We start from the raw sequence: 26,940 nt of genomic DNA, 5'->3' as shown, positions 1-26,940 counted from the left end.
GAATGTGAACAGTTACTGCTGTCCTTATCCTTGCGCAAGGTACAGGATCTCCAGTGTTTTCATTAGTTATTAACTATATTTGCTTTGCTAGTTTCCTTCTGAAGACAAGTATACCACTGGATTATGAAACACTAAGTATAACTCCTTGTATTTCAAATGACATATACAACAGATTCAAGAAAATGCCTGCAGTCTTCTTCTCTTAGAAGTACTTTCTCTTAACATATTTCTCCTCATTTTTAGGACTTCAGTAACATAGCTGAAATGTAGTTCCTTTCTATAGGTAGATGATCAAACGTTCTCAGCATTATATAATACAATTTCCATTTTATTTTAAACATACTTTGCATGATATAAAAATATTGATCACAGTGAACTTTAACAATTGTTACTGTTATAAACAGAAATGCTGCACAATGGTTTTAGTGGAAATAAATTATATAGTCATTATCTCTTTAAAAAAATCACAAGAAGGAGAACCTAGGCTGTTTGGTCATTGGCAGAAAATAAGTCCTTACTGAGTTCTTTACAAAACTTGAACCCCAGTTATTTTCTACATTTGCTTTCCACATCTTCAGAAAAGCACAATGTATCTGTCTCTGAAAGCCCCACAGGGTCTCTGGTGAACATTTAATTCCAAATATTTGCAAAGTTTCTGTCGTTCTTTTGTTCTAGTGGAAAAATGTACACCAAAATAGCAAGTAGTGGTCTCTTCACTAATTCATAAGTGGTCTTTTCCAATATGTGGGTACACAGCGGCATACTTCTTCACTAAAATAAAATCCAGCATCACAGCGTTTCGTTCGAACTGTACATGGCGGTCTGTAACAACTAAAGAAATGAAAAAAGTGGGCATTAATAAAACATGATCATTTATATTAACCTGGAGTATAAATCTGTGTGCATTTACATTGCCATTGCTCAATGGGAAGTTTTATTCCCATTAATACATATCCTTTGACTTCTGTCTGTGTTCTGGGGACCACTTTTAATTGGCCTATTCTTCCAAGACAATTCCAAAAGACAGTGGCAAGAATCATTAATGTTATTGAAGAGAAATAGTTTCATTGCAAGAAATAACCAAGAATATTTTTAAAGTATTGCCTGGTTGTAACTGCATTCTAACCTTGAGTATCACATCTTTTTTTTTCCCTTTCAATTTTGAAAATACAGTAATGTTTTCTGCATTTAAATTGGTTTGTGATGAGCTTGCATACTGTATCCTGCCAGTCTGAGGTGGCAACCTAGAGTCCTTTGATAGTCAAATGTACCATTTTCCTACCCAGGACTGCTTCTTACCTTAATGCAGTGGGCCTAAGAGATTTGTATATGTTTGTTATTCTGTGACTCTGATCTTCAAAAAGAGAACATACTTTCTTCAGGCTGCAAACTCCTATACCACTCTCTGAGTTCAGTAGTGTTATATCTATCTATACCTCATATTGCATCTATGTGGATTCTAAAGTAAGGTCAGAGCCTTCATACTTATGACAAATCTGACAGGAAAAAGAGCAGAAATAGCCTCTTTTAGTTTAAAATAATTTCAACAAAAATAATGCCCGAGTATCTAAAAAGCAGGAAAATTTTTCCTTGACTGAAAAATAGAACTTATACAAAGATAATATCTGTGGTTGTCCCTGAACTCCTCTTCCTTTTCCTTTTTTATTTTTTTATTCTTTTAAAACAAGAACTTGACCTAAAATAACCTTGCAATAACAATGCTAAATACTTTCTGGTGTATAATGAAGACAAAGTACAAGCCTGTTTTTTTATTTTGTTTTGTTTTCAGACACTGGCAATGAGTCAAAAGACAAAAGTATATGTTTCAAATTTCAACAGAGTTATACTTAAAACTTATATTTAAATAATGTGTGCTTGTTTGTGAAATAGTGATATTGCTAACTTCAGTTTAAAGACATTACAGTACACTACACTAAGGCAATTTCAGTATCCTTTTCCCTAGGCACTTTTTGCTTCAGGCTTGAGGGTACTCTTATTATTGTCGCAGATAAGTTAGTATGTTGCATGCTTGTTTTGGATACCAAATTACCACTTTGCAATAATTTGTTTATGATATGAGGTCTGGATTACAGTTATGTTAATTCAAGCCAGTTAGTTCAAACAATGAACTTGGCTACGAAGAAAGCAATAAGGAACAAGGAAGGCTGCAAACATGGCATTTATTAACTAGTCACGTCTTGTTCAGTGTTTTCAGTGTCATTAATCATAGATTATTTCACCAGTGTGGTCTCTGTAATTAAGAGAGTAACTTTACTTTGTGCTAATCTAAGTCTAAGTCATAGATACTTGAGATCAGCCTAACAGCTCACAGGAACCTGTCAGAGCCCTACTGACCAATCAAGTTTGGAAACAGTGGTAAAAGGCACGAAAATCTTATTGTCACTTGAGAGAGAGAGAAAACAAGGGAGCAAGTAAACTTTACTGTTATGTTTGCCAAAGGATCTAATACTCTCTGCAAATCAGCCAGAGGCTTATACTGGGAAAAAGATATTCCTTAGTGATGCAATGGATGAAACACTGAGCTCGTTTGTCTTTTTAACTTTCATGGCAGAGACAGGCAGACTATTTAATGTACTGAGTGATAGTACAATGAAATAAGAAAAAAGAAAAGATGATAGACAAAGTCAAACTCCCCTATGACACACTGCACAAAATAAAAAGCAGTCATGTCATCATTAAATATGTGGTGTCTGCTTTGTTTAGGCATCATGCCTGCTAGTGAACTGTCAACTTCAACTCAACTTGCAGTTGAGAGATGCTATAAAGCATCTCTCCCAAGTGAGTGTCTCAGTTCTGGCAGCAGTCACACACCAGTTACTTGCAGTCTTATCCTTGTTTGGGACACTTCAACAGAGCAAAAAACTCCCCCTCCTCTCCTCCCTCTAAAATCCTTTGCAGATAAGGTACCTAGTCATCTGGCCACACCATAACTGGCCAAAATCAATTTTAATGTGATGGTACAGGGTGAGTAGTAGCACGATCATTGTAACTATATAAACGTGACTTTCTTAGGAAACTGCTGAACAACAAACCGGGTATTTCAAAGATTTAGACTGAATATTGTTTATTCAGTTATTATATGGGCGCTCTTATGTGGCTGATGTCTGTTTTGATGAGAACAATCTGAGCATGCTGGAGTGTGCCACCCGTATGTATACTGTTGCGGTGAGTCAGTGGCAACTTTTTATTTTTGGTCAGTAATTGTGATTTTTTGCTACCAAAAGAAAAATAAAAAATCCAATCCAGGTTTGAGATTTTGGAGAGTCTAACATCTCCACAAATGCAACTGAAGTAAAAATGCTACTTTTAATGACAGTAACGAGCACCTTGACAGTCAGTAAGTTTTAGTGTTATTTTATTTTTCCCTCCTATCCTGTGCTTTGTAAATGGGTTTTTATCCCTGTCCTCTGGAGCATACTCTAACATTATGTATTGTACCTAAAACACCTCTGCCTCTAAACATTTAGGTGCTTCCAAACCAGAATCTGTAACACCCCTCTCTCTCTGCACAGGGAGCTGTCTAGGACAGCTGCCTAGGTCTTCTAGGTCTTAGAAATCTTATTATTAATCTTATTAGAAATCTTATTATATATATATATGTATATATTATTATTATAAGAAATTATTATTAATCACAAAGTTATAGAGCAGCACCTCCATTTACTTGGTCTCATAACAGGAAGGGATCTTTCTTGCAAAAGACAAACAATGTTGTAGGTATTTTCCTTTTTTACAAAAGGTTGTGGATTGTGGACAGAGCTAAAATGCGAATACTCTAAGTTCTTTATTAGGAAGGAGGAGAGATCAAATCTTCTATTTCCCTTGACAGTGCTACTGTTTACAGAGCTATTGATTGTAGACCTATAGAGTTACACTTTAAGCAAATCTTTCTCCACACAAAGAAGTAGAAGTTATAAATAGGATACTTATAGCTGTTTCTTATATCATATTGTATTTGAAAGTAAGAAAGAGATTCAAACTTTATTATATCAACCACAAGAGAGAAAAACAAATAACGCCAGTTGTTAACAATCTTTTTTTCCCCCCTTTCTTCAGCACAGCTCTCATTCCTGATATTAGACATGTTGTCTTAATTTCACGATAAACTAACGTGGACATAACTGTCAATTACATGTTTTATGAAAACAATGCATATGGCTTACTTTTGATAAGCTACAAATAACCAGAGATATTTAAATCTCCCTATTTTCCATTTCCAATGAATAAACATTTCTGGAAATGTTAAATGAAATTAATACAATAGAAATAATTATGATATATTAATAAATAGAAGTGATCCTTCTCCTCCAAATAGCATAGTCTATGTTTTAACAAATTAACTTTACAGAAAAACTTACCTCAACAAAATTATATAAGGCAGAAATAATATTGTTTGTTTCTTAGAACCTAAAGTCATTTAAATATTTATGTATATAGACTGCTACCTCTATTGATGTAGCAGTCATGGAAGGAAAAGCTCCTGTGATATATAAATAAATTTCAGAGTTTCTTGCCTGGCCAAATTCCATTTTAAAGGATGAATGTGTACATATAACTGTAAAGTTATATATATATGCCTTTTCACAGAAATCACCCAGAGCTAAGAGACTTTTTATGTACTCATAAATCTTTAGCATCAATTGAGTGAAGTGAAGGATATGCAGAATTGTAGAAAACAAAACAAATGATTATATCTCCAGAACTCACTTCTGAAATCTAATTAAGAATAATTTTGTTCCTGGAAATAAAATAAGTGGTACTTTAATCTTTTTTTTTTTAATGTTACTTAATTTTCATCAAAAGAAAAGAGATTAACATGAAGTACTAGTAAGAGAGAGTATAAGAAACCAAGCATGCTGTAAAATATTTATTCTGCCTAGTAGTTTCCTCTGAGATATAAAAGTTATAGAAGATAAAACTGAAGAGAGGCTTACAATTTATGGCTACAAAATGATTCAGCAAAACAGCTAATAACACAACCCCAAATTTTATACCTTAGGCACAGCGAAAGAGATGAAGACTGATGTTTTACCTGCATGTCTGATGATGGAATCTTTTTCCTTTTAAGAAGCATTTATTGGGAGATTCTATACATTCACAGATGCATTTTGCAGGATTTAGTGGCTGATGTTTGGGACAGGTCTTTTTACATACACACTGGCACTTATCTTCATCAAATTCTTTGTTGGGTCCACAGGAAGCAGGGAGAAGTTTGTTTTTGCACATGCACTCACACGATGCTCTGTCTAATTCTTTGTGAGGTCCACAGCTTGAGGGCCGCATGCCTCCTTTGCAGACACATTGACAGGTTTCTTCATCCAGCTCTTTGTTTGGTCCACAAATATGGAATCCATCAGATGTGTCTGGAAATACAACAGAGAAGTTACACGAGTATCAGAATTTTGTTTCGTCCTATTCCCATATTTTTAAGTGGAGAAATGGTAGTAAATTCTTACCTTTCAAGGTGTCTGGAAAACAAACATAAATCAAAAGACAGGCAACATTATGTAACAGTATCAATAAAGAAAAATATTAATCTATTTAGGTTGCCAGAGAAGTTGTGGATGCCCCATCCCTGGAGGTGTTCAAAGCCAGGCTGGATGGGGCCCTAGGCAACCTGATCTAGTGCGTGGCATCCCTGCTTATGGCAGGGGGGTTGGAACTAGATGGTCTTTAAGGTCCCTTTCCAACCCAAGCCATTCTATGATTTAGTTCTCAACTCTTAATTTCTTTACCTTCTTTAGGTAAATCAAACAATGGAACTACATTTAATCTGCTAAGCAAAACTACCTACCAGAATCGCCAAGGTGAGAAGAGAAACCAAAATCGTGCTGTGCCAAACATCTGCAAATTTGATTATTCCAGATATGATTTTTTGGACAGGTCTTGTTTGCCACGTGACACCTATGGAATGAAATATACAGTTGGTTTGCTACCATAACAAATCAAGACGAAATTGATTTTAGGTGCTGATTGCATTTGTTTCCCTCCGTTACAAAATGCCTTTCAAAGGTTCATTCATAATCTTATTTTTAACTCCTATCAAGTCTGCTACTAGTTAAGGTTCCCCCCAGTAGGGGAATCTTCAACCATTTGCTGAAGATACCTTCTCACATCTCAATTTTTTGCTTTAACTTCTAGGAACTGATACTTGTACTTTCTAACCCTTGAATGTAAGCCTTATATATAAAATAGAGCAGTATAAGAAGTATTTGCATGTCAAATACCACATAGGTGGGAACTGGAATAATTTTCTACGTTGCTTTTTAGCAGGACATGACAGTTGATAATAGTTTCTGAATCAATGGTGTAGACTAAACTCAATTTTCTAAAATGTAACCAGATTCTCAGATTCTCTTCCCCTTTACATGATAGTTGTGTGTCATTAACTGATTATTTCTCATCAGCCTCTCGAATCTTGGCCAGCTTTCTTGACTCTAAAGAGTTGGACCTCAGCAGTGATGAAGTCACTTTAGAAATGAAATAAAATACACAATTTAACAGTTTAGTGCTCTGTACCTGCTAGAGTTTTGTAGCCAACATAGTGGTGCCAAAGAAAGCAAAAAAATCCTAACAGTAGCTAATCTCTTTAAGGGATGTGAAACAGCTAGTAGGTCCACCACATAAGAATATTTATATGTATTATCTATCTGATCTTCCTTGTTTGCAATTTCTTTATCACCACAGATGCCCATTACAACTTTTAACGCATCCTGCCTAACTTCACCCATCCAGGCTGTGTTGTTAATTCATTGTTTCTAGAGTATTTCTAAAATTCTCATCTGTTAAGACAGCACATACACTACCCATTTTAAGCACTTTCTCATTTTCCTGAGAGCAGCAGCATTACTCACACATTCAAAAATGCAGGTGCTAGGACATTCTTCCTTGATTATCATTCAACCACATTAAACAACTCTTTGCCTGTAGTTTAACATCACCCTGTAACACTTCCTGTTTTATCAAGCTGGTGTTTTCTGATTTCATTCTGCTAATGATCTCATTCTTGCTCCCTCACTTGGCATACATGCCTTTTTGCCTGTCTCCTGTTGCAGCTTGAGAATTTATAGGCATGTAATTGTATTCTGTTAAACACCCACCCCCCAAATTGCACCTGGAGCAGCCTGGCCATAGCCAGGCATGTTTAAAACTTTATATGGAAGGCAATTGTCAGAAGGGTAACACTGTGAGAAAACACCAAGAACACATGAACCATAATAAGATGATGCTGATACGAAAACTAAGAACTTGAAGAGAACCATACGTATTTTAACATCAAGATTGGAAACAACTAGCAAAAGAAACTGCAACTACTTTCCTTAGAAATTGTTTGGCTGCTAGGACAGAAAATTACTGGGGGACATAGCTGAAATTTTAAAATCTTATTGTAACCTTTTAGGAAAGTTAAGAGGGCTTAAAAATCAGAGGAAAAACACTTTGGAAAAAAAAATCACTACCTTCTTTCCTAACCATTATCAACTCAAAATAAAATAATAAAATAAAATAAAAAAGCATGCTAAGGCATTACCTGTCATTGTCAAGACAGATGATGCACAGGAGGGAGAAACATTTAATGTGTACAACAAACCACATCTAAAATACGCCTGTCTGCTCTGTAAGTACCTATTTACACTACCATGGGAAAAAATGGTCATCATAGAGACTTGGAGCTGAATGATATATATTGAAGACCATGCCCTCCTCTCCTGCTCCACTTCCTGCCCTGCCAAAATCACCAAAAAAGTGACAATTTTCTAACTGAGTTGCACATCTTGATGAAATTCTGTACAGAGAAGGGTACAGATTAAGATGCCATTAATCCAGAAGGTATTCAGAAACATTGGTTAGCATGAACTGACATGCCTCAGCCCCACAGGTATGTAGTGGTAGCTACTACTTATTAAGAGGAAATAAACAGAACAAAGTGGGAGAACAGGCAAAGACCTGGACCTTAATTCGCATGATGAAGTTGTGCAGAAAACCTATTTCATACAAAAAAAGAGCAACTATTTATAATCTGTCTTACAAGTCATTTTTCTCTTTCTAACATGTGCATCATGGCACAGACCAGCCTTCAATTCCTACTAGATGCCAAGTTTACTAGCCTAAAAGCAGAATTTACACTCTTAGGCTTTTCTTTCCAATAATACATATGCATGTTATTATTATACTTCTGTTAAAATGAGAGGTACAGAAATACATGCACACTTGCAGATCTGCCACTGTGACAAGAATGTAAATTAAAAACAACAACAACACACAGAAAACAGTGGGATTCTGAAAAGAATACAGGCACTCATCAGCAACATGTAAATGGCTTTAAGTTTAAAAACAATGATTTCTAAAATGAAAATAGGGAAAAAAAATAACCACAAAACCCAAGGAGCCCGAGTGCTTCAAGAGTCTGGAAATGAAAGTAAAGATAATATTTAACAGTAGACAAGGCCTGTGTGTGTTCTGATCTACAGGACAGTCAGCTGGCCAAAGTCTATGCTTACTTCCCTTTAACTATAGGTAGCTCTTTCATGCATAGAATAAGCTCCTGTAATAGTAATTATAATCGTTCTTACTCTGGAAGCTGCCAACAGTCAGCATAATTTTACTTCATTATTGACTCACAGATTTTGACTTTTTATAATCTGTTAATTATGCAATCAAACTATAAATAGATTTATTCCCTAGTATTTTTCTAATCCACAGTTTATGATCCACATTTTGATACACAAATTTAACATCCAGATTTTAACTGATTGAACAAATGCAAAGAGGAAGACCTAGCTTGCTTCTATGGGTGTTTTAAACTATTCACTCATCTTATTAAAAATATATGTAATTAATTCCAGTTCAGCTTTTAGTCATTGGTCTTCTATAAAGCAACTGGTAGCCTCTTAGGTATGTTTGTTCTACTAAGTATGTATACACCATGAAATCACCACTCAGTCCTGTGAAATAACGGGAGTGAGTCCTTCAAATGTTTTAATGACAATTACTTCAGTGCTAAAATACTTTTGTGAGTTTTTTCTTTCAAAATCACCACGACTATGAACTACTCAAATTCATATGTCAATTCTGTGGACTGCCCATTAACAGTGTGCTTCCCCTTCCCACTTTATTTTGTTTTCATTTCTGGCATGTGAAAACATCCAAAAAGATTTTTTGTCAAATATTCCCTAAGAACAGGATTTTTCTTTTAACAGCTTTTTAAAAAATATTATTATTATTTTAACAGGAAAATACAGTTTTGAGGGGAGCATATTATCTACTCCTTATTTGTAAAGTCACTATTTTTGATAGCTTTTATTTATTTTTAAGAAGTTGATTTTTTGGGGGCCTCAATTGCATTTTTGCTGTTTCCATGGAGGGAAAACAAACAAACCAACTCATTAGTATTCTTTTTTCTTTTCTTTTCTTTATTTATTTTTTATAGCGACCTATCCCCAGTTTACCCACTGGGTAAAAAGATACTGTGTTAATTACTTTACTAACATTCTTTCCATGTAAACCACCATTAGCTCCTTTGCAAAATGCATTCTGCTACTACTAATGTATACAAGTTCACCTATGTTAACTGTGGAAGCTTCCAGCAATATTTTAAATTTAATTACATATGCCTGCTTGTAAGGTGAAAGGAAAGACAAGTCTCATACTTACTGGGTTTGTGTTGCTGGCAAGGAACGTCTTATGATAGAATGAACTTGTCTGTAAACATCCAACTTAGACATGCATCGGCAGGACGTGTGATTGGCAAAACTGACGGTTACAGGTTTGGGGCCATGAGAAAGAGGCACTGTAATTTCAAACAACTACAGAAGGGAAAGCAAAGAAAAGAACTTTTTTATAGACCAGTAACAGTACAGCTAAAGATAATATAATGACATAGACAAACACCAATAGGGAAGTTAAGCTTGGGTTTTTGTTCTCTACTATCATTCAGTTCAATATTCAATGATACTGCTAAATAATTACTAAGTAAAAAAAAAAACAAAACAATATCTACGTTATAACAATTAACATTTATAGTGTTAAATCCTGTTATATGCCAGTTTGCTTACTATGACATTAGAATCAAAGATGTTAAAAGATGAAAATTTATGAAGAACTCATTCTTCTAGAGGAAATTACTTCAAATTGGCAGTCTTTGTAATATCCAAAATATAGTATTTGAAAGACTCTTCAAAAATTTGGAAAACAAGAATAATTTAAAAAGGGGATCAACTACAACATAATACATCAGTTGCAAAATTACAGAGCTTGTATAAAACAGCAACATATCAGATTTAGATCAAAACACTTTCATATAAATGAGTTTTGAGATACACATACCATATTTTTGACTTTCTAGTATTTATATCAGTGAAAATTATATGGTCACCCTAATAGAACGCATCTTGAACTATGAATATATTTCCAGAATATTAAGAAATAATATATTTTAATGAAATGCAAAATAACAAAAGCCTAATTTTAGTGGGAAATGTAATTCAGTGAGTCAAAGAAGATAACGTCAGTGATGTCTTCTGGAAAAACTCAACGTGGGATAACAGAAAACCACCAAGACACATTTCACTATTTAATTTGGGTCATCTAATTTTAAGAAATTAAGAAAATGTCATTACAAAACTAAAATCTCAATAGTCTACCAAAAAGTTAGGACAGATACATTAGGTCAAAGTCTTAAAAACTATTTTTGGTGGTATTTTTAATACAATAGTACACTGTTGCCTTTTAGGTGTGCAGTCACATTTCCAAATACATTTAAGAATATTTCTGAATAGTCTGGGGCCTTCAAAAATATGGACATTAGTTATTTTTCCAGTTTCAGTTGATAAGATTGTGTAGCAACACATTAATTTTTAGCTCGAATCTGCAATGCTTTTTTATAATATATTTTATGCTTTTTTTTTTTTTTACTGTCAGTAACTTTATAGTATGGCATATAGGCAGCTTGCAAATGTAATGAAAACACTGATCATTTTAAATTACTCAAAATGCAAAGTACATCTTCAGGATGTCTTGAACAGAAAATCTTACGTAGGAGTACACAAGTGAGCCTGGGTGCTAATAAGCATGCAGGTACAGCTGTATGGGGTGTATTCACCAAGGACCCACAAGGTAAAGAGGTGCTTGTACAGCCCACGATAAAGTTCATATCATTGCCATACCTAAATTAGGCAATTTAAACCTAAACTTTGTAAAGGGCTTTCAACTCTGACAAATATCGATTTTACAAAATGAATTTTGGAAGTATTGAGTGACTGTATCTTTAAAAAAGTTTAATGTTGTGTCATAAAAGAACTGATTTGGCAGATGTACTATATTTGCATTTTATTCTGTTACAGAGGATTATAATGCTATTAGCTTTCCTGCAAGAAGTACTACATCCCTTATATTAGTTTTTTTTTTTCCAATAGAATCTAAAAATGCAAAATTATATATCTTTGCTTCTTTAGAAGGAAAAACCAAACAGAAGATAGTTTCCTGCATCTTCCATGTACTGTTGGAAAAAAGCTATCCATCTATGGAGCTACCATGAAAAGAGTTTATCTTGACAGAGAGCCTTGTCAACAAAGAATATTAACATTTAGATTCCTGTTCCCGTTGCAAAATAAATAACCCTTATTAAATTTTGGGGTCATTATAAAGGCACAAGTCCACTCGTAGTTTAAAGTTTGGTACTAATAAAATGAATGCAAAATCAGTGCCTGCCTCCCTTAAACATAACTATCACCAGGCAAACTTCCAGGCTTTTCACTAAGTTCAATATAGACTTCTGGAAAGAGAAATTATATCAACTTTTTATTATTCTTATAATCCTTCTTGGCTTACAAATCAATATTGGCTCCTTTACCCTCATCTGTTATAAATATTTTTAAATTAATCACAAAAGGCATTCTCACCAACGTCTCATCCAAAAAGAGCAATAATCATAACACAGAGCTATCCTTTTCATACTAATATTTTTAATATGAAAATAAATTTAGGTACCTATTCATTTCTCTTAAAAATATCCACCTATTTGAAGATCATCATAGGTTTGGTATAACACACAAACAAGAAATCGGAGAGGAGGGTGTAAAGAGACAGAAAGGACCACATTTGTGAAAAATAGCTTTCACTTCTACATACAGTACACATTTGAGAAAATACATGCTGAGGTTTTTGGCTGTTCTTTAAATCCTGATCTCTAAAGAGATGGCAAAAGTCAAAGTCATCTGTGTATGCAAGAATTCCATTTTATTTTAGTTTTTTTAAACAAGTTGTGCTTTTGGAAGGACAGTACAGCCATTAAGACTTCTTTAAAAAATTGGCCATCTACGAATTTATAGAATCAAAGGACTTTATAATGCATTAAATATCTTGTAAAAAAGATTCTTAATACACATATATGAACCGAAGGGCAGATCAAACACTAGGGCTGGACAAAGAATATGCACTTTATCACAATATTACACATAAAAAGAGAATCTTCTGCTTTTTCTGCTCTCCTATGACAACATGAATTTGCTTTTTCAAAGCTGAAGTAAAAATCCACTAAAACCCACTAGTTCTAACTAATAAAATTTAGTAGCTGAAGATAAGAGTGATTGTTTGCATGGACCAAACTGCAGCTTCTTGAAAAAAGAGCATGGTCTATTCTTCCTTTGCTCTAGGAATACATCAGTCTGCCATGCTGCAAAGTGTAACAGACTCCAGACCACTGGAGATGGCAGCGTAGGACCGCTGCTACAATCCCCAAGCACCTGTTGGGCTTCTGGAGTACACTAAGAGAAATTTAATTTAAAATCCTCAGACTTCCCAATTGTGAGCTGAAAAGAGGGTGGGCATGAATTTTCTTCATCTACATTTATCCTTCCATTTAAACTGTGAAAGGTATCAGTTTAGATGTGAATATTGCTAACAACTGTTACCATTCAGTGGTAAATACAAAAGACCCTACTTAAGCAATGGAAAGTAAACTAGCTTCCTTATTCTCATAGAATAACCTTCAATTTGTTCAATAAAATTCTGTTAACAGCATATTTTACATCACCTGCTTGCAGCTACTGCTCACAAATAAAGCCAATAACCCAAGCCCACCTATTTATGTTAGAGATTATAACATATTATATTTAGTATTATATTTATGGGCCTCACTTTCAGAAAGTGCTGAAGATGATACGTGGACTAGCATTTTGAAAACAAAAAAATCCTTAATGAAAATGATAAAGCACTGGGATTGGAATTATTGATTTGTTCTTCCTTCATATTTTAGCATGTCTGCACATGCTATTAGGATACTATATTCTGATGCATTCTGGAAAAGGAGATATTTATTCTTCTCTTCTGATAATGAAAAATATATCAAGAAGAGATTTCACAAGAAATACATTCTTGAAAAGTAATCTGCTACAGAAAATATATAACTCCGAATAATTCTGCTTAAATAATCTCTGGCATTTTGAAATAGGATCCATTCTGAAAAAAAAAAGGCATTGCTCTCAACTGATAGCAGCATCTCTAAGTCCAATTAAGTTATTTAAGTGAAAGTGAATATACATAAACTGAGTTTGAATTATTATCTCAATAAATCACTTCAAGTTAGGTAAGATCTGACGTTCTGTAATGCTTTCTGGTTTTGTTAGTATCTCTAATTTATTTCTTGCTAATCTTCTTCATCCAATAGAGCAATACGTTTAACATCTGTTGTCACTACAGGGCATACATAACAATACCTAACAGCCAAATGTCAATATCCAGAAAGGACTGTTGTATAAGAAATGCACCACAGCATCTGAGCAGGACGCTGGTTCTTGACTGCCTTCTTTTCTGGCACCATTGCTGGGTGGCTACTGTTCCTGTGGGTACCTCCTCTCAAGAGAGCAGATGGTTAATATTGCTGTCTGATTCCCCCATTCAGTAAATGATTGGTTTCACCGTATTCTTAAATGCTCACAAATCTGCCCTTCCTTCTCAGCTTCAAATGATAGTAAAAATTAGGCTAATTCATGCTACAGACAATAAGGGGAAAGACATTTCCATCAGGTCAGTTCTTCAGGGGCTATTGCATAAAGACAGATACTCAGGATGAAAGGCTGCAAAGAATGAGCTTCAATCTCCTGAAGAACATGAAATCTGACAGTAGGAGGTATTCGGGTAGGGTTTTTTTTTTTTTTCCCCAAGGTGGAGAGCTTTTATGGCTCAAAGTTTTGAGAAAATGTGAATAATTATAGTACATTAAACAGCAAATTAAAGTACATGCAATAAGTATTACTAGAGTTAGAGGCAAATATTCAAAATTTAAAAGAAAAAATTAGACTCAACTTGCCCATGCTGTTCTGTATTTACATGCTACCAACACTACATTAAGGTCAGGAAACCGATGGAAAACAACCACCACAGCAATATGTGATAACTAAAGAGTATTATATACATATAACATGAAAAAAATAATTACAGTTAAAGCTCTGTTCCAGCCTCTTCCACATGAGCTAATACTGTCAACATATATCAATAACATACTGTATATATCAATATATCACAAATACTAATGGAATCTCTACACAACTGAAGAACAGCTATAAAACATATGGGGTTAATGCATTTCACAGGAACTGAACACATTCCATTCAGCCAGTCTAAGGCTGTTTTGTAACAGACAACTAGCCTGCAGGTCTTCCAGTCTTTCTCACCCCTCCCAGTATTCCTCTACAAAGCACTATGTTCAGCCCTTGTTTCCTTAGGTCTAAACCCAGTATGATTCTCCATGCCAGTCTCCCGTCACTTCAGCCCAAACATAGCTTTTCTTTCAGCCAGCCAGCCTGCAAAGCTCAATTCCCTTCCCTGTTTTTGGGCTCCTTCACGTAATTCCTAGCACACGCAAATCTTGTCCCACCTCCTTCTGAATCAGCCAGGTTCCTTCCCTCCCACCATGATAAAGATAGATGTATTAATGACAGGTTCTCCCTAAAAAAAATACGATTTAGGTGTCTATATCTGAAACTGCATAGTTGTTCAACTCTAAGTTATAAAGTGCTCTAGTCACAAATAATTCCAACTCTCCAGTTTCATGCATCTCCTAGGTCTTAAAAAAAAAAAAAAAAGTATTTTTTCAGGCCTAAGAGCATGCAGATTGTCCTGAAGATAACAAAACACATATTCCTAATACAAATGAACAAGCGTCATATACTTTGCCTAAAACCAGGAAACATTACAACTTTTTCAGAGAAGAAAAAAATCTAATATTGTTTTTGTTGGCCCCTTTAATTTTCTTTAAGTATCATTTTATGCTGACCCCTCACTACAAGAAGGACATCGAGGTGCTGGAGTGTGTCCAAAGAAGGGCAATGAAGCTGGTGAAGGATCTAGAAAACAGGTCCTATGAGTACTTTGAAACTACCTTAAAGGAGGTTGTAGTGAGGTGGGGGATCAGGCTCTTCTTCCAAGCACCAAGTGATAAGATGAGGGAAAATGGCCTCAAGTTGCATCAGGGGAGGTTTGGGTCGGATATTAGGGAAATTTCTTTAGTGAAAGAGTTGTGCGGCATTGGAATAGGCTGCCCAGGGAAGCAGTTCAGTTACCGTACCTCAAGGTCTTCAAGAAATGTGTAGATGTACAACATAGTAGCATGGTTTAACAGTGGACTTTAGCACTAGGTTAAAGGTTGGACTAGATGATCTTTGAGGTCTTTTCCAACCTGAATGATTCTATGATTCTCTCTCATTCTGGTCTAAGAAGCAGCAGAACCACAACTTTGGCTGAAGTTTTAAAGCAAAAAAACAAGAAAGTAAAAACAACACATCAAGCTGAGTCAGGTGTCTGGCACAGACATCACCTATTATTAAAGAACAGGAAAGTTAGGCTGAGAATGACAATAGAGTAATTACCCAATGGGGTAAACTGGGTACTCCTAACACTAGGCTGCTTAAACTATAATTGTTTACCATTGAACATGATAGTGTGCGACTATAAATGATGTTTTTTTCCTTTTTCTTTTTTTTGTCACAAAAAGATTGAAGAGCCTTGTACAGTAAATTGCAACAAAATCATCCACTTCTGAGTAAAAACTATAGTGATATTAAAGCAAGAATTTTGTGCCAAAATCATCGCAGTAATTGATACTATGTGGATTTTCAAAAAGCTTTGGTTGCAGGACTTCTTTTAAAGAATATGTATTTTCTGTAGGTTCTACTGACCATTATCAAGATGACTTGATATCCTTTCTCCTTGTACAGAACATACATACAGAATAGAAAAAATATATCCTATATATAGAATGAGAGATTTATATTTCCTTTCCATCACAACTTTTTCCATGTCTACAGTATAAGAAAATGTGATTTAATTATTGATCAACATCACATGTTAAGTTATCATCAAATCTTATGTATCTGCTAAATATACTCTAGATCTTAAAGCTGATTCTTCTTCAGGTACCATCTTTTTATCAAAGTCTCTTCAGATACTAATGGTTATTTTTACATTTATTTTTCAAAGCATTATGACTTTGTTTAATAATAGAAGTGTTAATTATCAGATAGGCTACTGTGAAAGTCAGCTACGAGACTGTCGTTTTATATTGAAAAAAAATGCTTTGCTTTCTACAGAATCACAGAATGGCCATGGTTGGAAGGGACCTCTGAAGGTCATTTAGTCCAACCCCCTGCTGAGCAGGATCACCTAGAGCACATTGAACAGCATGGCATCCAGGTGGGTTTTGAATATCTCCAAAGAAGGAGACTCCACAACCTTTCTGGGCATCCTGTCCCAATGCTCTGTCAGCCTCACAGTAAAGAAGTGTCCTCTCATATTCAGCCAGAACTTCCTGTGCTTCAGTTTGTGCCCATTGCCTCTCGTTCTCTCACTGGGCACAACTCAAAAGAGACTGTCTCCATCCTTTGACACCCTCCCCTCAGATATTTATACACATTGATGGGGTCTCCCCTCGGTCTTCTCTTTTCCAAGCTAAACAGGTCCATCTCTCTCACCCTGACACACGATAATGCACACTTTACAGAACTTGATTCTATAAATATTTGTAGGCAAATTTCTGTACAATAGTTTCCCTCAGTAACCATATGCACCTGTTTTTGCAATTTAGATTATTTTTTTCTGTGTAGGAACAAATAAACAGGTTCTGTACTTTTATTAATGCTGGCTTTCTCATGTTAATTAAAACAAACAAACAAAAAACCACAAACAAACAAGGAATAGTCATTACATTTAGACCAAAACCTGGTACATCTTCTATGAGGTCAGCTAAATTCACCAGTTGTGACTGATTTTGTTATCCCTGCAAGACATTTACAAATTTATCACTGGATATTTATATTTATAGAAAAGATTTTTATGTACTATATTTTTACAGACTTCTACAGCTATCATTTTGCATTAATAAAAACAGAATCTAAAGATCATCTTACAAGACTGATTTTTTGACTAAATTCATCTGAGCACAACACTAAACGAAAAACAGGAACAGAAAGAGAAAATGATAACCTTTCTCATAAATGAGTATACACAAATCTATCTACAGATAATACTTTGAATATACTATCTTCCCCATCATAAATCTTTCAATCTAGCCAAACGTGAAATACTCATCTTCAAAAACAAGGAAAGGTAATTTTTCTTTGTACATTTGGACTACAGACTCAGAGTCTATAGCTATAGTCCGTAAATGTTTTTACAAATCTCTGGGCATTTAATTACTTTTTATTCTCCATAGGACTGATTTGAAGCAAAAAAGTCAAGTAGTTAGTTCACTATCTAATACATTTCTTAATATATTTCTTGTAACTTTTCAATATCAACAAGAGATATCTGGTCATCTTGAATTCATAATGTCTTAATTATAGAATATGTGTAATATTAAGCTGCATTTTATTCACAAAGCACAACACTAAAATACATGCACTACATACACTTTAAAAGGTTTGAAAAGGCTGTTTTGATTTTTTCTCCTCCCACAGGAGAAGACCTGTAATTTCAATGGCAAATTTCTCTACCTCAGACACAACCTGTAATCAGGTATATTTTAGGTTAAATAGTTATCCTTCATTCCACTGCACCAGCCAAAACTAAAAGACTTGTCCTACAGACCTGAATGTCAGCTGCTTATGCTTGTATTTTCTGCCTCCTAGTACAGACAGGTATGTAATTAAAGAACTTTTCAGACTAATACAAAGGTAAGAGGATAATTAGATCCCTTCTAGAATCACACATGCAATTATTAAACCATTTTTTCCTGAATTTTCATTTTTTTACTTGTAATTTTTTAAAATCCTTGAAGTTCAGCGCATATGTTCTGTGCTGTACTTCTCGAGTGAGAAGCAAAGGTGGCCCTGACTTGTTCCATCCAACCCAAATGGCCTTTGGCACTCTGCAATTACTGTGATGCCAAATGCATCAGTCCCCTTTTCTTTTCAACCTCATTATTTCTTTACTCCTCTTGCAAGAGCTTCCAGGCCAGAACTGTGTGGTACTGCAGACCACCACGTAGAAGACTCTTTCCAGCTTCCACACTGTCACAGTTCTTCCTGTAGCCATTTACAGAGCTGGAGTGGAGAACAGAAACAAGGGTGGGGCAACTTGGAGCTCAGAACGATTTTAACATTAAAAAATAAAATAATAATAATAATTAAAAAAAAAATAATCCAACAGCAGACATGAATCTCCCAATGCTTGATCAAAAAAGCCATCAGCTTTCCAGTCAAACAAATATTTCCATATATTCATCCTCACTAATCATTAGGAAAGCATGTAGTTTTTATTCACTGCATTGATACTTCCTTTCTTCAGATTAGCAGGAGTTCATGCCATACTTTCCAGAAAAAAAACAACTGTTGATTTCTGTACAAAGTATTTCTTTGCTTTGGTGGCTAAATTAATTTATTCAGAAGTATCATAATATGTGTCATTGTATCAGCACACATGAAATTATCACCAGTGACTTCTGAAATATAAAATAATCAAAAAATTTTTTCATATCAATGAAGGAAGCTTACTTATCATTCTAGATATTTTTACAATATAGGATTTATGTATGATTTTTTTCCAGATTTACATTAACCACATTATATTTTCCTGATGGACTGTGGTTTATTTTGGCAAGTTTCCCTTAGATTGATTGACTTTCAGTTTCTATCAATTGTGATCTTTGTACTTCCTAAACTGTTAGTAAGGCTAGCCAAATATAACCGACATAACAGAGCACAATGTGTCAAGAGAGATTTTCAAGCCAAGGATAGAAGGCTGTTTGATGTCAAAACTCTAAACATCTCTACGCTGGAAAGAATGAAAATAGGTTATGTGAGAAATCATATAATATCATTATTTATTTTACTATCTTTTTTGAAAAAAACACCACCAACAAACACACAGTATTTCAAGGCTTATGTCAGATAAAATAACAGGTAACTTATTTAAAACAATACATTTCATAAATGTTTAGTAGCTAGGGTTCCTTATTCTATCTTCTTATATTTGAATCAATTTTCTTCCAATAAATTTTAACAAAAAAACATTTGGAATTTATATTGATTTATCTCCCACTATTAATAGTGGATACTCTATCGTTACAATCACCAGTCTAATATAGAAAAATGCATGGGAAAAGACATAAATGGTAAAGTTCAAAATGACTGAAAATTCTTGTGACACGTGCATCTCCAAATTGTATAAAGGAATGTCATGTACATCTCAAATATGGCAAACAATGTCAAGCTGCTAACTTGTTTCCTGTGAGAAAAGCTCCTCTAAATCTCATCTCAAACTGTTTGGAAAGATGTTTTCCCTTGAGGGATTATTACTCTAACTATGAAAAAAGATTTAGGATCTTTACATCAAATAATGTGAAAGAAGCCAAAAAACTGTCCACCCTGCCAGCCAAGAGGAAGAATGGAATGAGATGGCTCATTTTTGACATCTCCTCACTGCTTCCCTTCACCCTATAAACAAGTACTTCTAGGTGGGGCATACAAAAAATACAGCTCAGGGACAGGCTATTGTTGCATCAGGTAGTTCCAATCTTTGTAACTGCTGTTGAATTACTAGTGTCATAGAAACAGAGAATGGATATACGACCAATAACAATTTAGGAAAAAAAAATGCCACCACCCAAACTGACCAAACAAAAAAACACCATCTAAAAAAAAAATACAATCAAAACCCATCCAACCACCTTCCTCACAGACCTTTATTAGATAAGCCACCACTTACAAACCTGGGCTATTGCAATGTCATGGATAAAGGAGAAGAAAATGACCTACTGCGTATTATGAATTACCCTAACGGGATCTTCAAATGTTTTCGTAGACCTTGTACCACATCTTAAGAAACTGTCTCATATCCCAATCGTGATTGTATAAACACCCCTTAGCAATTACAAAAACAGTTTTTGTTGAAGCAATTGGTATTAAAAGCAAAGCTGAATATTTTTCTATTTTTCTCTTAATTAAGTTAAGTAGCTAGAAAGGAGAAGCACAGCCAGCACCGGAGAACTGTTGAACTCTCTCTGGACCTCCACAGTGTTCCACAAGCCAATCTGGGAATATCTGACCTAGTCTATTCTCCTGCCAATCAATGATTTGCGCCCCATAAAAGTAATTTCTATGCTTAGCTCTCTTCTTTTTAATTAATTACGATTAAAGCCGATGTCCATTTTCTTTAGATTTTAATGTCTTTAACCAATGCTACGGTTTGCCGTCACAGTAAGATCTCCAGCTGAAAAGTTCATTTCCCATTAAACACTTTTTCTGCAAGGTGAACAGTGTAAGGCTTGTCTTATGGAGTTTATATATCAAAAAATAAGGCTACAAAAAATGGTGACTTATGAAAAGAAACAGGAGAGGCCTGCTTACTAACCATTTGTTTTCATTTCATTCAGGAAAGAAAAGGAAAACAGTAGTAAAGATAGGTGTGCAGGGTACCTGAATTCCACAGAACGGTCTTGAATCCAATACTTTTTTCTTCCTAATGCTCATCTGATATAGGGTAAGCTGTGGTCACGTAACTTTAAAAAGATTTGAGATGATGACAGATGAAGAGATATAGCTATTGCTCTCTTCCTTTTATAAGTTTTTTTTTTTTTTTAACTGCATTCTGTCAAGGACCAGATAAAACTGGAAAGCAGAAGCAAGACAGAAAACTCTGAGATTATATTGCTTGCTTTTACAAAATTGGTAAGAAAACACAATGCTGTTGTCTCTTCTTTCTGACAAGCCTTGTAACATTTTCCTTTTCAGAGTCTCTCAAATCTTTAACTCCGCCTGTATCACATCATTACCAATGACATCACGAACTTAGAAAGAAACTCAGTACCAGTCTAAACATTTTATGCTAGGCAAAAAAATGACTAAGGACTTCACTCAACAGGTATGAAAAGAAAAATGAATCGAACGGGATTATTTACCCAAAGCTTACAATGTATTCCAAGACCAGGAAATCTGTGCAAAATGCAACAACTGTCTCCAACTAGATCATCCTTTCTTCAGGTAAGCTAAACTTCATATATGCCAGATAATAATAATAATAATAATCTGGCCATATTTCTTGGTTTGTAACATGAAAAATGGATTTGCATCCTTCAAGCTACTGGAATTAGGACAGTTGTTAGGGGAATGACTACTACCCTCTTTTGATAGTCCACTACCACCCTCTTTTGATAGTCCAGGCTGGCAGTGATGATATTGATGAGAGAAGCCTGAAGGCTATCAAACGGGACTTTAGGGGACTGGGACGGTTAGTGGCTGGAGCGGGAATACAGGTGGTGTTTTCATCTATCCCTGCAGTAGCAGGGAGGGGTACCGAGAGGACACGGAAAGCCCACCTGATTAACACGTGGCTCAGAGGCTGGTGCCAACACAGAAATTTTGGTTTTTTTGACCATGGGGCGCTTTACTCGGCACCCGGCCTGATGGCCGCAGACGGGTCCCTATCTCTAAGGGGAAAACAGATCCTAGCCCAGGAGCTAGCAGGGCTTGTTGAGAGGGCTTTAAACTAGGAAAGAAGGGGGACGGGGCTGAAAGAAGGCCTGTTGGAGCTGTGCCGGGGGGAACAATGGCAGAGCCGGGGAAGATGGCAATGGCCCATCTGAAGTGCATCTACACTAATGCACGCAGCATGGGCAACAAACAGGAGGAGCTGGAAGCCATCGTGCAGCGGGAAGGCTATGACTTGGTTGCCATCACGGAAACGTGGTGGGACCACTCTCATGACTGGAGTGCTGCAGTGTCTGGCTATAGGCTCTTCAGAAGGGACAGGCAGCACAGAAGGGGTGGTGGTGTGGCTCTCTATATTAGAGAGTGTTTAGATGTTGAGGAACTTGAGGCTGGGAATGATAAGGTTGAGTCCCTATGGGTTAGGATCAGAGGGAAGGCCAACAAGGCAAGCATCCTGGTGGGGGTCTGTTATAGGCCGCCAAACCAGGATGAGGAGACTGATGAGGAGTTCTACAGGCAGCTGGCAGAAGCCGCGAAATCGTCAGCGCTTGTTCTTGTGGGGGACTTCAACTTCCCAGACATATCCTGGAAGCACAACACAGCCCAGGAGAAAGCAGTCTAGGAGGTTTCTGGAGAGCGTGGAAGATAGCTTCCTGATGCAGCTGGTTAGAGAGCCTACCAGGGGAGGTGCCCCGCTAGACCTTCTGTTCACGAACAGTGACGGACTGGTGGGAGATGTGGTGGTCGGGAGCTGTCTTGGGCAGAGTGACCACGAAATGGTTCAGTTCTCTATTCTTGGCGAAGTCAGGAAGGGGACCAGTAAAACCGCTGTCTTGGACTTCCGGAGGGCTGACTTTGAGCTGTTCAGGACACTGGTTGGCAGAGTCCCTTGGGAGGAGGTTCTGAAGGGCAAAGGAGTCCAGGAAGGCTGGGCACTCCTCAAGAAGGAAATCTTAACGGCTCAGGAGCGGTCTGTCCCCACATGCCCAAAGACGAGCTGACGCGGAACTAGACCGGCCTGGCTGAGCAGAGAGTTGTGGCTTGAGCTTAGGAGAAAAAGGAGGGTTTATAAGCTTTGGAAAAGAGGGCAGGCTACTCAGGAGGACTATAAGGATATTGTGCAGGGACAAAATTATAGAAAGGCCAAAGCTCATCTGGAACTCAATCTGGCTACTGCCGTTAAAGATAACAAAAAACGTTTTTACAAATACATCAACGCAAAAAGGAGGACTAAGGAGAATCTCCATCCTTTACTGGATGCGGGGGGAAACTTAGTTACAAAAGATGAGGAAAAGGCTGAGGTGCTCAATGCTTTCTTTGCCTCAGTCTTTAGCGGCAAGACCGGTTGTTCTCTGGATACCTGGTACCCTGAGCTGGTGGAAGGGGATGGGGAGCAGGATGTGGCCCTCGCTATCCATGAGGAAATGGTTGGCGACCTGCTACGACACTTGGATGTACACAAGTCGATGGGGCCGGATGGGATGCACCCGAGGGTACTGAGCGAACTGGCGGAGGAGCTGGCCAAGCCGCTTTCCGTTATTTATCGGCAGTCCTGGCTATCAGGGGAGGTTCCAGTCGACTGGCGGCTAGCAAACGTGATGCCCATCTACAAGAAGGGCCGGAGGGTAGACCCGGGGAACTATAGGCCTGTTAGTTTGACCTCAGTGCCAGGGAAGCTCATGGAGCAGATTATCTTGAGTGTCATCACACGGCACTTGCAGGGCAACCAGGCGATCAGGCCCAGTCAGCATGGGTTTATGAAAGGTAGGTCCTGCTTGACGAACCTGATCTCCTTCTATGACCAAGTGACGCGCTTGGTGGATGAGGGGAAGGCTGTGGATGTGGTCTACCTTGACTTCAGTAAGGCTTTTGACACCGTTTCCCACAACATTCTCCTCGAGAAACTGGCTGCTCGTGGCTTGGACTGGCGTACGCTTTGTTGGGTTAAAAACTGGCTGGATGGCTGGGCCCAAAGAGTTGTGGTGAATGGAGCCAAATCCAGTTGGAGGCCGGTCACTAGTGGAGTCCCCCAGGGCTCAGTGCTGGGGCCGGTCCTCGTTAATATCTTTATCGATGACCTGGATGAGGGGATTGAGTGCACCCTCAGTAAGTTTGCAGATGACACCAAATTAGGTGCGTGTGTCGATCTGCTCGAGGGTAGGAAGGCTCTGCAGGAGGATCTGGATAGGCTGGACCGATGGGCTGAGGTCAACTGCATGAAGTTCAACAAGGCCAAGTGCCGGGTTCTGCATCTGCGGCATAACAACCCCAAGCAGCGCTACAGGCTGGGAGATGAGTGGCTGGAAAGCTGCCTGGCAGAGAAGGACCTGGGAGTACTGGTTGATAGTCGGCTGAATATGAGCCAGCAGTGTGCTCAAGTGGCCAAGAAGGCCAACAGCATCCTGGCTTGCATAAGAAGCAGTGTGGCCAGCAGGTCTAAGGAGGTGATTGTCCCCCTGTACTCGGCTCTGGTAAGGCCGCACCTTGAGTACTGTGTTCAGTTTTGGGCCCCTCGCTACAAGAAGGGCATGGAGGTGCTCGAGAGAGTCCAGAGAAGGGCAACGAAGCTGGTGAGGGGTCTGGAGAACAAGTCTTACGAGGAGCGGTTGAGGGAGCTGGGGTTGTTTAGCCTGGAGAAGAGGAGGCTCAGGGGAGACCTCATCGCTCTCTATAGGTACCTTAAAGGAGGCTGTAGAGAGGTGGGGGTTGGTTTATTCTCCCACGTGCCTGGTGACAGGACGAGGGGGAATGGGCTAAAGTTGCGCCAGGGGAGGTTTAGGTTGGATATTAGGAAGAACTTCTTTACTGAAAGGGTTGTTAGGCATTGGAATGGGCTGCCCAGGGAGGTGGTTGAGTCGCCATCCCTGGAGGTCTTTAAAAGACGTTTAGATGTAGCCCTTAGTGATATGGTTTAGTGGAGGACTTGTTAGTGTTAGGGCAGAGGCTGGACTAGATGATCTTGGAGGTCTCTTCCAACCTAGACGATTCTGTGATTCTGTGGAATATCTATGGAGCTGAATGGTATCAGTGTTGTAGTTTTCCTTGTTTAAGCTATTTGAGTTGCATTATCCCTGTGCTGTGTGACTGTCTAGCACTAGTTCACAATTAGGATTAAAAATTTTTGGTAGAATACACCATTTCACATAGACAGGTTTGGTGAGAAATGAAGACAGAAGATGTATTTAAAAAAAAAATTTGTTTTTGTTTTCTTCACTTTTCCTAATCTTCTCTCAAGAAGGCTCAGAGCAATAAGAATTATCATGACAAGGGAATGATATTTCCATGGGTTACCATTTAATCATTGTCTACGCAGTTACATATCATTCTTATATATACATACAGATGTCTTCAGCTAGAAGAATCTAGTTGAAAAAGGAAGCTAGATTTACTCTAAAATTAGTTTTCTTCAAAGCATTAGAAAGAAGAGTTAAAAAAAAGCCCACAACCAACAAAAAACACCAAATATTGTAACAAGAGCAAAATACCCTAGCAAACATTTTGAAGCGTGACCATTTTTACACAAATTTTGTAGAAAACACTGTTTTAAGAAGATGTAATAATTGTTATAGTTACCTAAAATAGAATAATGCATGTATATTTTTCCTTTAACGGAAGCTCACAGGCTCAACGCACAATCCCTGCACACTCTTACCTGTTCACTAGCCTTGACCTAGTCCTGAAGAATAAAAACTGGACATATACCTGAGGAAGTTGCATGAAAACACAACAAAAAGCTGCTTTACACTAGTATCTCTTAATATGCCAAGGTTCAGCTCCTAAAAGGCTCTCTTTGCAATGTGAATCCTGTCTGCACGTGTCCTAATACAGTCTTCACTAATAAAATTACAGGCTAAATACAGCATGCAAACAGAATAAAATTAAGTTTAATAGAAAATGTCATAACAAAACTGGACATCATAATCTTTTTTTTTTTTTTTTAAACCAAATATATTTGGGGAAAGAGTGTGTTAAGTATTTTCTTCATGGCAGTAGTATCTTCAGCTGTTTTTCCTATGTATTCTAAAATTTATTTTTTTCTTTCCCCATAGTGGCAATAAATAGATTTTAAGTATGCATGACCAATTTGCAAGGAGCACTTGGATTGTAATAAGAGTGAGAACTTACTGTCTTGCTGATGTAATTTGTGCTGATATTCATGCACTGGAGTCCTTCACTATTGCAGCAACCTCCACATCTGTAGATGGATACACATGGGGGCTTAAAGAAGGTGTTTGTAGTTGCTCCAAACTCTTTTCCCACATCTATGCACACTTCACGTGGCATGCACTGAGTTTTTCTCCATTCAGTATCAATACCTGCCAAAATACAGGGAATTTCATATGTTATAAAGCAGCTGCTTAAAAACAGTACTCTTCTGCAGTAAATAAGTAGCATTTTTTTTTTATTTATGGTTAGAAACAGAATATGCATTGCAAGAGTCCCACCCACCCTTTATTCAATGAAATACACATTGTTCAGTGTTAACTTCTAGCTAATTTTCTCTTCAAAGGCATGTGCCATGGAGCAGAGGCATATTTACAATGGAGCTGTAGATGCTGAAGCTGCATGGGTTCCTTCTTTGCTTGGGTTAAGTCCCACTGTAAGCGATGTCTAGAGAAGTACTGCACATTTCTGAAAATTAACTTTTAATGGTCCCAACACTGTACTTCATTTGGATCATACTATACATTAAAAACAATAAATTTGCTGTCTCCACATTTAACATGAAATTAATTTGAATACATTCACTTTGTTAACTACAAGAGTGTAATTTAAAGCAAAAGGCTATTATTTAGCTATCATGCACACCACGTGATTTAACCTGAATGGTGGTATATACATTTAAATCATCCACACAAATTTCAGCCAATATTTCACATAGTGTTATACAGCCTTTGCCAAATGCAGAGTTACACTAAACAGCCATGAGACTTGCAGTTGTACAGGCCCTTTATTCTCTGATGGAGCCAGTTTTTGGTAGGCAACTCAGAGAAAATGGGCT

General features: G+C 37.0%; 1 protein-coding gene across 2 annotated transcripts; it reads right to left on the bottom strand.

Moving 5' to 3' along the window:
- Positions 1–307: 307 nt before the first annotated feature.
- LOC310899198 (vascular endothelial growth factor C-like) lies at positions 308–26,854 on the bottom strand. 2 transcript variants are annotated; one of them, XM_083835345.1, is made up of 6 exons: positions 26,064–26,215; positions 20,928–21,010; positions 9,673–9,824; positions 5,816–5,925; positions 5,054–5,384; positions 308–831 (listed from the first exon to the last, which is right to left on the bottom strand). In XM_083835345.1, exons 2-6 carry the CDS (start codon positions 20,979–20,981, stop codon positions 717–719), a joined length of 762 nt encoding a protein of 253 aa, XP_083691471.1. In that variant the 5' UTR covers positions 20,982–21,010; positions 26,064–26,215; the 3' UTR covers positions 308–716. The 2 variants fall into 2 exon arrangements, with proteins under 2 accessions (XP_083691471.1, XP_083691470.1); XM_083835344.1 differs by lacking the exon at positions 20,928–21,010 and having other exon boundaries at positions 26,064–26,854.
- Between the last annotated feature and the right edge of the window lie 86 nt (positions 26,855–26,940).

Source organism: Anser anser, assembly GCF_964211835.1.
Source record: "Anser anser genome assembly, chromosome: 4".
NCBI lineage: Eukaryota > Metazoa > Chordata > Aves > Anseriformes > Anatidae > Anser > Anser anser.
The sequence above is the reverse complement of the archived record's forward strand: the minus strand, read 5'-3'. Positions and strand labels throughout refer to the sequence as shown.

What these genes read in the sequence shown, in the direction of transcription:
- LOC310899198 (XM_083835344.1), bottom strand. Translation starts at nt 26,369, where the DNA reads ATGCATATTCTGTTTCTAACCATAAATAAAAAAAAAATGCTACTTATT. An exon ending in TTGCCAGCAACACAAACCCA is followed by an intron (nt 5,926 to 9,672) that starts GTAAGTATGAGA and finishes TTCATTCCATAG; the next exon opens with GTGTCACGTGGCAAACAAGA. An exon ending in TTCCATCATCAGACATGCAG is followed by an intron (nt 832 to 5,053) that starts GTAAAACATCAG and finishes TCATTTCTTTAG; the next exon opens with TTGTTACAGACCGCCATGTA.